Source organism: Zea mays, chromosome 3 (genome assembly GCF_902167145.1).
Source record: "Zea mays cultivar B73 chromosome 3, Zm-B73-REFERENCE-NAM-5.0, whole genome shotgun sequence".
Classification (NCBI taxonomy): domain Eukaryota; kingdom Viridiplantae; phylum Streptophyta; class Magnoliopsida; order Poales; family Poaceae; genus Zea; species Zea mays.
In genome coordinates, this window is record NC_050098.1 from 186,855,977 (window position 1) to 186,868,655 (window position 12,679).

The window sequence follows — 12,679 nt, forward strand, 5'->3', positions numbered from 1 at the left end:
GTGTTGTCCTGCGCCCAGGTCGGGTGCGCTTGCAGTAGGGGGGTTACAAGCGTCCGCATGGGAGACAGAGGGAGCCTTGTGCGTCGGCCCGTTCTCCCGCGCGGCCAACCCTTTCGAACGAGAGCCCTGGACCTTCCTTTTATAGGCGTAAGGAGAGGGTCCAGGTGTACAATGGGGGGTGTAGTAGTGTGCTAACGTGTCTAGCAGAGAGGAGCTAGAGCCCTAAGTACATGCCGTCGTGGCAGTCGGAGAGGTTTTGGCACCCTGTTCATGTGATGTCGTGGCCGTCGGAGGAGTGCTTGAGCCTTGTGGAAGTACAGCTGTCGGGGCTGTCGGATCCTTGCTGACGTCTCCTTGCTTCCGTAAGGGGCTGAGAGCCACCATCGTCATGGAGCACGCGAGGCGCCATCATTACTTGTTTACCGGGGCGAGCCAGATGGGACGCCGGTCTTGTTCCCCGTAGCCTGAGCTAGCTAGGGGTAGGGTAATGATGGCCTTCCCTGTGACGTGGCGGGTCCGAGCCTGAGGTCGGGCGAGGCGAAGGCTCCTCCGATGTCGAGGTTGAGTCCGAGCCCTGGGGCGGGCGAGGCGGAGTTCGTCTTTCGGGGTCGAGGCTGAGTCCGAGCCCTGGGTCGGGCGAGGCGGAGACCGTCTTCCGAGGCCGAGGCTGAGTCCGAGCCCTGGGGTCGGGCGAGGCGGAGCTTCCCATGGCGCCCGAGGCTGGACTTAGCTGCTGTCAGCCTCACTCTGTCGAGTGGCACAGCAGTCGGAGCGGGGCAGGCGACGCTGTTTTCCTGTCAGGTCGGTCAGTGGAGCGGCGAAGTGACTGCGGTCACTTCGGCTCTGTCGACTGAGGAGCGCGCGTCAGGATAAGGTGTCAGTCGATCCTTGCATTAAATGCTCCTGCGATACGGTCGGTTGGCGTGGCGATCTGGCCAAGGTTGCTTCTCCGCGAAGACTGGGCCTCGGGCGAGCCGAAGGTGTGTCCGTCGCTTGAGGGGACCCTCGGGCGAGACGTGAATCCTTCGGGGTCGGCTGCCTTTGCCCGAGGCTAGGCTCGAGCGAGGCGAGAACGTGTCCCTTGAGTGGACTGAGCCTTGACCTTAATCGCGCCCATCAGGCCTTTACACCTTTGTGATGATGGGGTTACCAGTTGAGATTAGGAGTCTTGGGGGTACCCCTAATTATGGTCCCCGACAATTCTTATTAGCTCTAGACACCTAAATGCTCATAGAATCACATGGTGATTAGCATAGGTGCTTTTACAAAGTGCTTAGATTAGTTACTCCGCTATTTTACTGCTTGCTCTAGGTTAACCCCTAGTTGTTAGAAGTGAGAAATAGACATCCAACTGTTGGTGCTCGCGTGCAACATTGTATCCCTTAGCGCTTGTGGTCTTGTACGCGTCATTGTAGTTGTACTAGGAGGGGATATAAGTCTTGCGAGATCACACCAACAATATTTTTGATGTGGCCGCCATCGTGTACTGGAGGAAACAAGGCCCTTGGCATTTCAGCCGAAAGCTTGATAGAGGAGACGATATGGAGCATCCGAGGGAGGCCAGAACTGGAGCACTGTTTGCACTGGAGCACTGTTTGCACGTGGGAAAAGGTCGTGGCATCTACGAAGTTAATTGACGAGAAGATTGGCTCTCATGTGGATTTCCCTTGTGTGTGACTCTAACGTGGACTAGTGAGAAGCTTGCACGCTTCTCAACACATCGATAAAAAATCGATAATGTTAACAAGAGTTTGTATGTCTGTCGTATTTAAGCTTTCATATTTATATTATTGCACATGGAGGGTTCTAACGACTAAAATACAAGCAGTCATTAGGTGTAAGCAAACCTCTTGATCCGTAGATTTAGATCTAACCGATAACCGTAGATACAATTGTGGTTTATTATGAGTTTTATTTATAAAGCTATACGAGGTGGTGGTGGAAGGGCTTAACTGTTAAATACGACATACCGTTGAATCTAAATCTAACATATTGTCATGCTTGCCCTCGTACATGGGTTTGAATACCACACCGTATACGTATCTGCCATGGCATATTTAACATCTTTCTGAGTTCAGACACGTGGTGTGGCACTAGAAACGCTAGCTGCACAAATGACCGCTCTTTCCTCTAGCCAAGTGATAATGTCCGCATACACACGCTCAACGTCGTCAGGGAGTTCGGCTGTCAGCGCATGCCACATCCCGGGGTACAGCTTGAAGGTTTTGTCCTTGCTCGGTGCCTTCTCGAATAGCAGCTTGCTGACTGAAGGGTCGGTCACGACGTCATCCCCGCCGTGCAGGACCAGGAACGGCATCGTCACCTAAAAACTGTAAATGTTAGCCATGCTTTGGCACAGCAGAGTGCTTTCCCGACCAGGAAGACGATTGCCAAGGGGAAGGGGAGTTATTACCTGATCCAAGTTCTTCTCGATATCAAGGCTGACCATCAGGAGCTCATGGCAAGTTTTCAGGGGGAGCTTTCCTCTGTATATATACGGATTGGAACGAACCTGTGCATAAAATCAGGAAGAAAAAACTCGTAGTATAGTATTACATATCAACTCAAGTATGTAATTATGTAACCTATGCAAACTGCTAATCAATGGACCAGTTCATGGTATCCTCAGTTCCTCACTTTCTATTTTATCGCACTTTTTTCGGGGTTTTTTTTAAAAAAACAGTAGATATAAGGTTGTATCTTCACCTCTTTTCTCATCTCTGGATCTTTGCAGACTTTGTCAATGATATCAGGTGTGGGTATGACCTTCCAACCAGGCGCAACAGCACAAACCATCGTCAGAGCGCTGACCACGATCGGGTGAGGCCTCATGTCATCAGAGATCTGATGATATCAATCATATGATCACGAAACAGGAACTGTCAGATCAACCACAGCAATAAAAGGCTCGACTCGAGAAGGAAGCTGAAAGGAAGCATGCCATCTCGATCTTGCTCTGTCCCCAGACCTTGCACATCGGAGCGAGCAAGATGGCGCCGTCCCAGTAGCCCGGTGCCTTCCGGTGGAGGAGAAGGGCCACGCTTCCGCCCATGGAGATGCCGTACAGGAACCTCCTCTTCCCTCTGTTCTGTGGTTTCTCTGAAACCAGGTGCCGTGTGTGTGTGTCGTCATGGTTCAGTATATCTGTATCTTATGTTTTGGATGTCCGTTTCGTACCGCAGATGCTTGTGAAATGACTGGAGCAATCCGCGACGATGTTGCCGAAGTTTGGCACGTAGCACCTGCTCCCAGATGATCTGCCGTGTCCCTCGTGATCTATCCCGTAAACGCCATATCCTGCCCGCACCAATCGAGCCGCCGTGTCTGGATATTTGTGCAGCTTCTCAGTGTTTAGTATACTATGTTTCATTCATCTTTCTCATCCAACCATAGTAATCAAATCAGCAGTTTTTTAGAGGATGGCGGCGTTCTTTCTTACCCCTCATCGATATGCTGCACTCCGCTGCAATTCCTGCAGAAGATAAATCGAGAGCGATAGTAGTGACCGGTATGCTTGTTGTTTTTTTTTCTGCTGGCAAACACACTGGTTGAAGTGAGATGAGGGAGAGAGTGTGCATCATCGATCGGTACCGTGACAGATGAAGATCAGAGCTTTTGGCTGGCGATCCTGCTGTGGTGTCCAGCTGCAAACGAACAGCTTGTTGCCCCGGGGATTCACGACAAACTCCTGCGTGTGGGAAAGTGTGAAGATCTCAGCAGAGCAAAGCGACCACGACTACAACTAGAGTGCTATGGCAAAAAGAGCCGACCTCTTCGTAGTTAACATCCTCGCTTTGGCGATCCTACAAACAACAGGTAACAGAATCAAGACTTGAAGACGAACCATAAGATGTAGAGGTCATGTGATACCAAGTTGTTCGAGTAGGATATGATGCTCCTGAACATACCATGGCTATGCCCTTCGGAATGGCTTTACAACCAGTGAACTCAACATGACACAGGTACCTTCACTTCAGATAACATTTATAATGCCCATGGAACACAGAAATCGGTTACCCGCGGGTACAGGTAGGTGAAAGGTTGCTTTTAGAGCTAAGGAACCCTGAGAATCCCCAACTCCAAGTCCTTTTGTTTAAGGCCTTGTTCGTTTCTGCCGGATTGGTGTGTCGGAACGATTCCTAACCGGATTGTTTCTCTAATTTATATAAACTTTGATTAGGTGGAATGATTCCGGGTGCAATCCGACATAAACGAACAAGGCCTAAGGGATTGTTTAATCCGGAGCGAGCCAACTGAAGGCCACGGTTTTGTATATCTTGTGTGCTCATGGAAGCACTGGCCCCTTTCAAACAAGGTGCTTAAAACACTGCAACCGGCTAAAGTAAACCTCGGCAGCTGCTTGGGAAAACGGCGTGCGTACTGCGTGCAGAATGTCCGCGAACGGGTGAACTGAACTAGTCAGTTGGTCCAGATCAGGCAGCACTACTGACTATCGTTTCCCTTCCTGTTGATCTTCTTCCAGCAATCCAACGGGAAGGTGACTCGATCCACGTGTTTGGTGAGAAAAGAAAATGCGATGCACTCAGGATTCAGATATATTTTTTAAAGAACCATTTTACCTTGTTGACCGTATATTTATTCATCCGATGTACTGTTACAGCGAGTAGCATGTTACTGTGGATATATATGTATGACATTATTAGCTTAATTAAGTAGAGTTTTCTTTAGCAGAAAAGGAGAGAGAGAAAAAAGGTTGAGTAGAGTATTGCAGTGGGTCGCATTTCAGGCGGTGTCATCAGCAGGGCCGACTGCGTTTTCCGTAAGGGAAACGTCTGCCGGGAGCGGAACCGGCTGCCAGCCAGTGCAGCATTGCAGGAGTAACTTGAGTGCCATGGACGCGGGCTGGACCGAGCAGAACTGGTAGGAGTCCTGGACCTGGAAGTCCCACGGGTCATCATCTCCTGCAGCGTCAGCTGGTTCTGAAGCATCAGCGGCGTGCTGCTTGGCGTCGTTCAGGAACAGGTCGCCTTCGGACCTGATGTACCCCCTAGCGCTTTGGTCCTTGTCTGCTGCCTGCATCGATCTCCGGTTCAGTTTTTTTTTGAGAGAGAAAAAACAATGGTCTGTATGTATTTATACCGATTGTTACCTGTTCTTCCATGTACCTGAAGACTTCGTTCTTCTTTCCTGCCTCGTAAATATTGCACTGGGAGATAATCTGAGACAGCTCGACAAAATCATAATTCACACAGCGGTTATATATAGAACGACCAAATTAGAATCCACTTTAATTAAATTTGTTCAGTTCATATGGTTTGTGCCTGTGATTCGACGCTGGCACAGACGGCGTAGATGCCCCAGTCCCTGGTGTAGTTGTTGTAGAGGTGCACCCTGCCGAACCTGACGCGCGGCTGCCGCTGCCTCGTGCCGTCGAAGAAGCAGTGGTGGATGGTGACCCGGATGCAGCGGTCCTCGACGTGGGCGCTGCTGGCCCCGATGAGCACGGCCTTGTCGTGCGCCGCGAGGTGGCACCGCGAGACGGTCACGTCCGTGCTGCCGCCGGTCACGTCCACCAGGCCGTCCTCGAAGCCGCGCAGGCTGCACCGGTCCACCCAGACGTGCCTGGACCGGGGCTTGATCTGCACCGCGTCGGCGTCGTGCCCGCGCCCGCCCTCCACCTCCAGCGCGCACACGATCACGTGCTCGCACTCGCGGAGCAGCAGGCCCCAGCCGCGCAGCCTCACGCGCTGCCCGCGCCCGTCGATGGTCTTGTAGGACGAGACGACCACGCCCGAGGAGAGCTGGATGGTGCCGGACACGTCGAACACGATCCACAGCGGCTCGCGCCGCCGGCATCCCTCCCGGAGGGACCCGGGGCCGTCATCTGCCATGCATACGGCCAGAGACGAACGTCCGGCAGTGCATAGGCGAAGGTAAAGGCAGTGCATAGGCGAAGGGAAAGACGCACGTACGTACCGTCCAGGGTCGTCACGTGGTAGACGTCGCCGTGGAGGCCGCCGATGGCGTGCCGGCCGAAGCCCTCGGCCTGCCCGGCCAGAGCACGCAGCGAGGAGTCCGCGGTGCGGTACGGGAGAAGAGACTTTGTGTCTTCCATTGTCGGCTCGCTCCCAAGCTGTCCGTCGGAGGATGGAGGAGCCATGGCGATGTTCAGGGACGGGGACGAACAGCGATGCGCGGCTCCGGTATTTGTTTATCGACGACGAGGCGCGCAAGGGCGAAACCGTTGCTGTTTACTGTTTTTTTTTGGACTTAATTGCTTGGGCCGTTCCGATTTGTGCGGCGCAGGCGTTTCGGCCCGGCCCAAGCGGCCATTTATTTATTTATCCACCTGAAATTAGCGAATCGATCCGTTATTTCTCGCGTTACGGCGCAGTGATAGTAACTCAACATGTCATTAGCGCTACTTTATTGTAATGTTATTTCAGATCTAATCTGTATCAACTCTTTGAATTAGGAATCATGAAGATTTCCACTTTCTAGGATAGGGAAGAAAGCATGAACCGTGCTTGATAGATAGCACAACCACAAAGTCAATATTTAAAATGTGTTTGGTTTCTAGAGACTAATTTTTAATCTCTATGTTTTATTTTATTTTAGTTCCTAAATTTTTAAATATAGAAATTAAAATAAAATAAAATAGAGGGACTAAAAATTAGTCCCTAGATATCAAACACCACTTTAGAAAGACAAAATATATTTAGATGCTACAAAAGAGGGTCCAGAATATTACTATAATTGTAGGAGACATGCATTATTACAAAGAAGCTCTATAGTGATGGTTGGAAATATAGATGTCCAAACAGTGCGGGCCGCCCGTTTGGCCCGTGGCACGGCACGAATTTAGCCCGGTCCAAACACGGCCCGGCACGGTCGGTTACGGGCCCGGGCCGGCACGGCCCGTTTAGCGGGCCGGGTATGGGCAGATACGACGGCCCACGTGCTTTGGCCCGGCCCGGCCCGATAAATGGGTCGGCCCGACGGCGGCCCGCATATTTATGTAAATACTAAATATGTAAATATATTTAATTCTCTCATAGTATGTAAATACTAAATACACGGCCAAACATATATAAAATGCATATATAAATTTAAAATGCATACATAAATATTTTGTTGTCTCAATATATATAAATAATATGTTATTATATATGATTAATTCTGTTAAATATATGTATTTATATACCGTTCTACTGTTGGTTCGGGCCAGTGCCCGGCCCGATCCGTTGAGGCCCACCGGGCCAACGGGCCGGCCCGGCACGATTTTTCCCTGTGCGTGCCGGGTTTGGGCATGTCCCTAGGCACGTGGGCCAGCCCGACCCGGCCCGAAGCATCAACGGGCCGTGCCTGGCCCGGTCCTATTCGTACCGAGCCGAAACGGGTTCGAGCCGGGTCCGTGCCGGGTGGCCCGTTTGGACATCTATAGTTGGAAACCTATTTACACTAGCGTTTATTTGAACTGCTAGTGTTAGGGGCTAGTAGAAATAATTTTGTTCACAGACGGGTAACTGAGAACTGCCAGTGTAAATAATTTTCAGAAAACATAAAATAAGTTTTTAAAATATAAAAAATATGTTATACAAACTTGAATATTATATTTATCTTGGAGATAAATACTCTTTTTTCCTATTAGGGCTTGTTCGGTTAGCTCTCAATCCATGTAGATTGAGTGGGATTGGATGGGTTTGAATCCCAAACAAGTCAAACCTCTTCTCATTTTTTTCCAATCCCATCCAATCCATGTGTTTTGGGAATAACCGAACAAGCCCTTATAAGTTTTTCTAGAGTTACTTTAGATGTTTTTTAACGAGACAATAAGTGTGATACATAGAGTGCCCTACACTTTTTGGAGTTTTAATGAAGTACATGTTAATCGTGTTATTCGTCCAAGAAAAGTGTTGAGAAAGTCTATAAAAGGTTATATATCCTGATATTAAACATATCTATAGGAGGAAATCTCCAGCGGGGTGGCATAATTCACCCACTTATTCCTAAGAATGAGGGGCTACCTAGGGTTTACCTATGGAGATGCAAGAACACAAGGATTTAAAATGGTTCGGATCGCCAGAGCGTAATACCCTACATCCACTGTAAATTGTATTCCTAAGGGTATGGATGAACTTGTCCATTGTATCTCATGTGTCCTCCCTTTTAAAGTTAAAGGGAGACATTTACAGATGAGCTGAGCTCTGATAGGTGGACCTAGACAATCTAGTATTAAACATATACAACATGGAGCAGTAAGTGCAACGACGGACATAGATCTCCTCCTCATCCGTCGTGCATATCGTCTGACCAGGCGTGTTCTCTGCCTCCTTTGCTGGACTGTGCCTGCTACGGAGTGTACCCGAAGCGCAATCCTGTGTAGGAGCTGGGCACACTGACGTGCGCGAGAGTTAATGCAATAGGAGTGCGTGTACTACCCGAGCCAACAGCTGCTCATGATGGCGTCGTCCTTCCGCATGGCGCCAAGGCACAACGGGTTGCCACGTTGTCAGGCGGCGCACGGTGCAAGTGCGGTACTGTCGAGCAACTGCCCCCTCGGTAACGCGTGGTGCGATCATTCGCGAATGTGTCATCTGACAAAAGCCTGCACATGCCCTATGTGCGGTGGGGCATGCCTCCGTCGTTCGCATTAAATGCGAGCGGCGAGCTTGCTTCCAACCGAAGGCTCTCATTGCGCGCCTACGAGCCACGTGGCGGCACTGGACCTTCCAACGGAGAGTGGAAAAGGGCGCAATCTAGCCTAAAGACTTGGGTCCACCTACAAGGGGTCCAGATGCCAAACGGAGGGTCTGGGACCCAAGTGTGGGGTCCCGACATCACGCATGGGGGTCCGCTACCCGCCCATGGGAGCTGGCCTGCATTCGCGGGGCCCAGGCTCCCCGTGGGGGTCCAGACCCGTTGGTGTAGCTCCCGAGCGTTTTCCATGTCAGGACACTTGACAACACCGGACCTATTCCTGAGCCGAGAGCAAGTCCCGAGGGCAACGATCCTGAGAGATGGGTCTGGTCCCGTGGGCCCGGATGCTAACCAGTGATGGACCCAGAAATTAAAGACAACCTAAACGAAATTATCAACTGCAAACAACTATATGCGATATTATCAACTGAGCTCAAATATTTGGACTTGTGTGCTCCCTTGAGGTGGCAAGGCAGCCTAGGCCACAACCTATGGTGCCTAGGTGGCGAGTCCTCTCTCCGGAGCTAACCATACGAGTCTGTCTTAACATAGTAGAAATGGGTATAATAGTTATGGGTATAGATTGTAACGCTAAGAAGCTCTATTTTCTATGCAATAAAACTATACTCATTTAGAATAAATAATAGGAGAAGAATTTTGTTACTACTATTTTCCATTTCTCCTTTTATACCTGCGTCGCCGTGGGAAGAGAACAAGTGACGAGTCTTATATTCTCTTTTATACCTCCATTATTGACAGAAAAAAGTTCAGGATTAGAACCTCCAACACCACGGTCACTATATATATTATTATTCTCACAGGACGTACGGCCGCAACAATTGCGTGAGGTTGTCGCTTGCTACTGACACCAAATCTGCAGCTTAGTTGCTTGGTAGTTGATACCACTCCTTATAAAACTGCTACTGTTACTGTGAGACAGTGAGAGTATGGTCATGTCGAGGACCTACCAATCAGCGTATTTTGCATGGTCGACGTCTGACCAAAATCCATCGGTGTCTCGTTACTCTGTCGCGCAATAACCATCACTAATTATATATAGTTGATCGCCAGGCAGAGAAGTATAATTAGATGATATAGCTGTATGAGATATTACGTCAAACATGTATACTATACTACTATAGAGTCACTACCGGAATCCAAGGCTTTGCCGAGTGTTGCAATCTTTGCCGATTGCTTTTTGTCGGGCACTCGGCAAAGAAGGCTTTGCCGAGTGCCGCACTCGGTAAAGCTAGACTCTCGGCAAAGAGGCTCTTTACCGAGTGCTGTACACTCGGCACAGGACGACACTCGGCAAAGACTAGTTTGCCGAGTGTCAAACACTCGGCAAAGGGGGCTCTCAGCAAAGGGCCGTCAACGGCCGTCCTAAAGTTGACGGCCGTCAGTCTTTGCCGAGAGCCAGCGGCTGGCACTCGGCAAAGAGGATTCTTTGCCGAGTGTCACACAGCTAGCACTCGGCAAAGAGCTCTTTGCCGAGTGTCTTATCCAGACACTCGGCAAAGTATATTTTTATTTTTTTGATTTTGTCTCCCAAACTTTTTGTGGTATGTTCCTACACTATGTAGACCTACATGTATCATTTGTGGACAATTATAACATAGTTTTCAATCATTAGTAGATTTAGTTTGTTTTTTTGAAATTCTTCGGAAAATTCAAATTTGAACTGCAGGTCACTCGAAACTTGGAAAACCGTGCATGAAAAAATGATATTCATGTTACTTAGCATAAGTTACGACCGATTTCAGATGCGTACCGGAAACTTCGAGCAACATGCTCACTAAACATGGCCGTGAACTTGGCATCCACGTGTTTAAAAATTGTATAAAACACAAACAAAGTCAGAAAATCATGAAACTTGTCCCCGTGTCATGATATCATATGTATAGGCTGTGATAAAAATTTTAGAATGTTTGGAGAAAGTTGTGAGACACTATGTGTAGAAACCTAAGAGATCCACATTGAAACTCTATGATTTCATGTGTAGTCATCTTAGGTTTCTACACATAGTGTCTCACAACGTTCTTCAAATACTCTAAAATTTTTATCACAGCCTATACATATGATATCATGACACGGGGACAAGTTTCATGATTTTCTGACTTTGTTTGTGTTTTATACAATTTTTAAACACGTGGATGCCAAGTTCACGGCCATGTTTAGTGAGCATGTTGCTCGAAGTTTCCGGTACGCATCTGAAATCGGTCGTAACTTATGCTAAGTAACATGAATATCATTTTTTCATGCACGGTTTTCCAAGTTTCGAGTGACCTGCAGTTCAAATTTGAATTTTCCGAAGAATTTCAAAAAACAAACTAAATCTACTAATGATTGAAAACTATGTTATAATTGTCCACAAATGATACATGTAGGTCTACATAGTGTAGGAACATACCACAAAAAGTTTGGGAGACAAAATCAAAAAAATAAAAATATACTTTGCCGAGTGTCTGGATAAGACACTCGGCAAAGCTTCCTTTGCCGAGTGCCAGCTGCGTGGCACTCGGCAAAGAATAGGGAAAGAGTCTTTGCCGAGTGCCAGCGATCTGGCACTCGGCAAAGCTTATTTTAAAATTAAAAAAACTTTGCCGAGTGCCAGATCACGGGCACTCGGCAAAGCGCCCTATTACAACGGCCGAATGCTTCTTCTTCCTCACTCTCTCTCTCACTCACTCACTCAAACGCCGTCGCCGCCGCGCCCTCACCGTCGCCGCGCCATCGCCGTCGCCGCCGTGCCGTACCTCGTGCCCGCGCCGCGCCGCCGCCGTGCCCCATCGCCCGCGCCGCCGCCGCCGCGCGCGCCCGTGCGCCATCGCCGCCACGCGCTCCCGCGCGCGTCCCCGCGCCGCCGCGCGCCCGTGCCCGCGCCGCCTCCGCGCGCCCTCGCCCGCGCGCGCCCTCGCCGCCGCCGCGCGCTCGCCCTCGCGCTCGCCAAAGCCGCGTCCGCCGTGCCCGCGCTCACCGTGTCGTTGCCCGCGCTCGCCGTGCCGTGCCCCTCGTCGTGTCGCGCCCTCGCCCGTCGTCGTGCCCCTCGCCTAACCCCTCGCCCTTGCCCGTGCCCCCGCCGCGGCCCCGCCCACCGCCCCCGCCCGTGCCCCCGCCGCACTCCTCCTCCGTCGTGACCCCGTCGTTTCCCCGCCGTGCCCTCGCCCGCCAGGCGCCTCGCCCGCGACCCGACGCCTCGCCCACGACCCGACGCCTCGCCCGCGACCCGTCGTCTCGCCCGCGCCCCGTCGCCTCGCCCGTGCCGAAACCTCTAAGGTGATTACTTGATTTATGTTATACGTGTATGATTTATATGAAATGATTAGTTTTAATATTAAGTTAGTTATATACGTGCATGATTAGGTTAATATGTAGTATTGTGGATTGCCGGCCATCGTGCCGTTGAATTATGCGTGGATGTCAGCCATCGTGCTGATAGTTTTATTTGCAGGATTTTGAAACCTCCTCGTGCAGGGGAGGTGCTGCCGAAATTTTCTGTTGCTAGGCTTCTGTTAGAGGATGGAGGACCGTGAGTGGATGTACACGAGCCGTAGAGGAAGGAACGATGTCACCACTGAATGGATTAGAAAGACCGATGATTTCGTGGAACGGGCATATGGCGAAGCTGCTGAAGGGGCGAAGCTAGTCCCATGCCCGTGCGGCAAATGTGACAATCGGAAAAGAAAACCAAAGAAGGTCATGGTAGAACATATTTGGAAGAATGGATTTACGCCGGGCTATACTCGGTGGATATTTCATGGTGAAGCGCATCGTACGAGAGAGGAGGTGTTGAGACAACGTGTCGAGGATTATGACGCGGATGCGGGGGTAGCAGATATGTTGAACGACTATCAGGAGGCACAATACACGGGAGGATGTATGGATGACGAGCCAGAGCCGACTGCAAAGGCGTTCTACGACATGTTCGACGCGGCACAGAAACCCCTTCACGGCCAGACAAAGGTTTCTCAACTGGATGCCATTGGGCGTGTAATGGCATTCAAGTCGCAGTACAACA

General features: G+C 50.1%; 2 protein-coding genes across 2 annotated transcripts; both read right to left on the bottom strand.

Annotated features, from left to right (window-relative positions):
- Positions 1–1,883: 1,883 nt before the first annotated feature.
- LOC103651036 (caffeoylshikimate esterase) lies at positions 1,884–4,100 on the bottom strand. Its single transcript, XM_008676629.4, has 9 exons — positions 3,909–4,100; positions 3,771–3,803; positions 3,592–3,688; positions 3,440–3,472; positions 3,178–3,324; positions 2,969–3,099; positions 2,707–2,844; positions 2,414–2,512; positions 1,884–2,323 (listed from the first exon to the last, which is right to left on the bottom strand). The coding sequence occupies exons 1-9, from the start codon at positions 3,909–3,911 to the stop codon at positions 2,075–2,077; spliced, it is 930 nt and encodes a 309-aa protein (XP_008674851.1). The 5' UTR covers positions 3,912–4,100; the 3' UTR covers positions 1,884–2,074.
- A 115-nt stretch (positions 4,101–4,215) lies between these two features.
- LOC103652411 (putative pectate lyase 21) lies at positions 4,216–6,121 on the bottom strand. The gene is made up of 4 exons (XM_008678003.2): positions 5,938–6,121; positions 5,283–5,845; positions 5,111–5,179; positions 4,216–5,034 (listed from the first exon to the last, which is right to left on the bottom strand). Exons 1-4 carry the CDS (start codon positions 6,119–6,121, stop codon positions 4,744–4,746), a joined length of 1,107 nt encoding a protein of 368 aa, XP_008676225.1. The 3' UTR covers positions 4,216–4,743.
- Between the last annotated feature and the right edge of the window lie 6,558 nt (positions 6,122–12,679).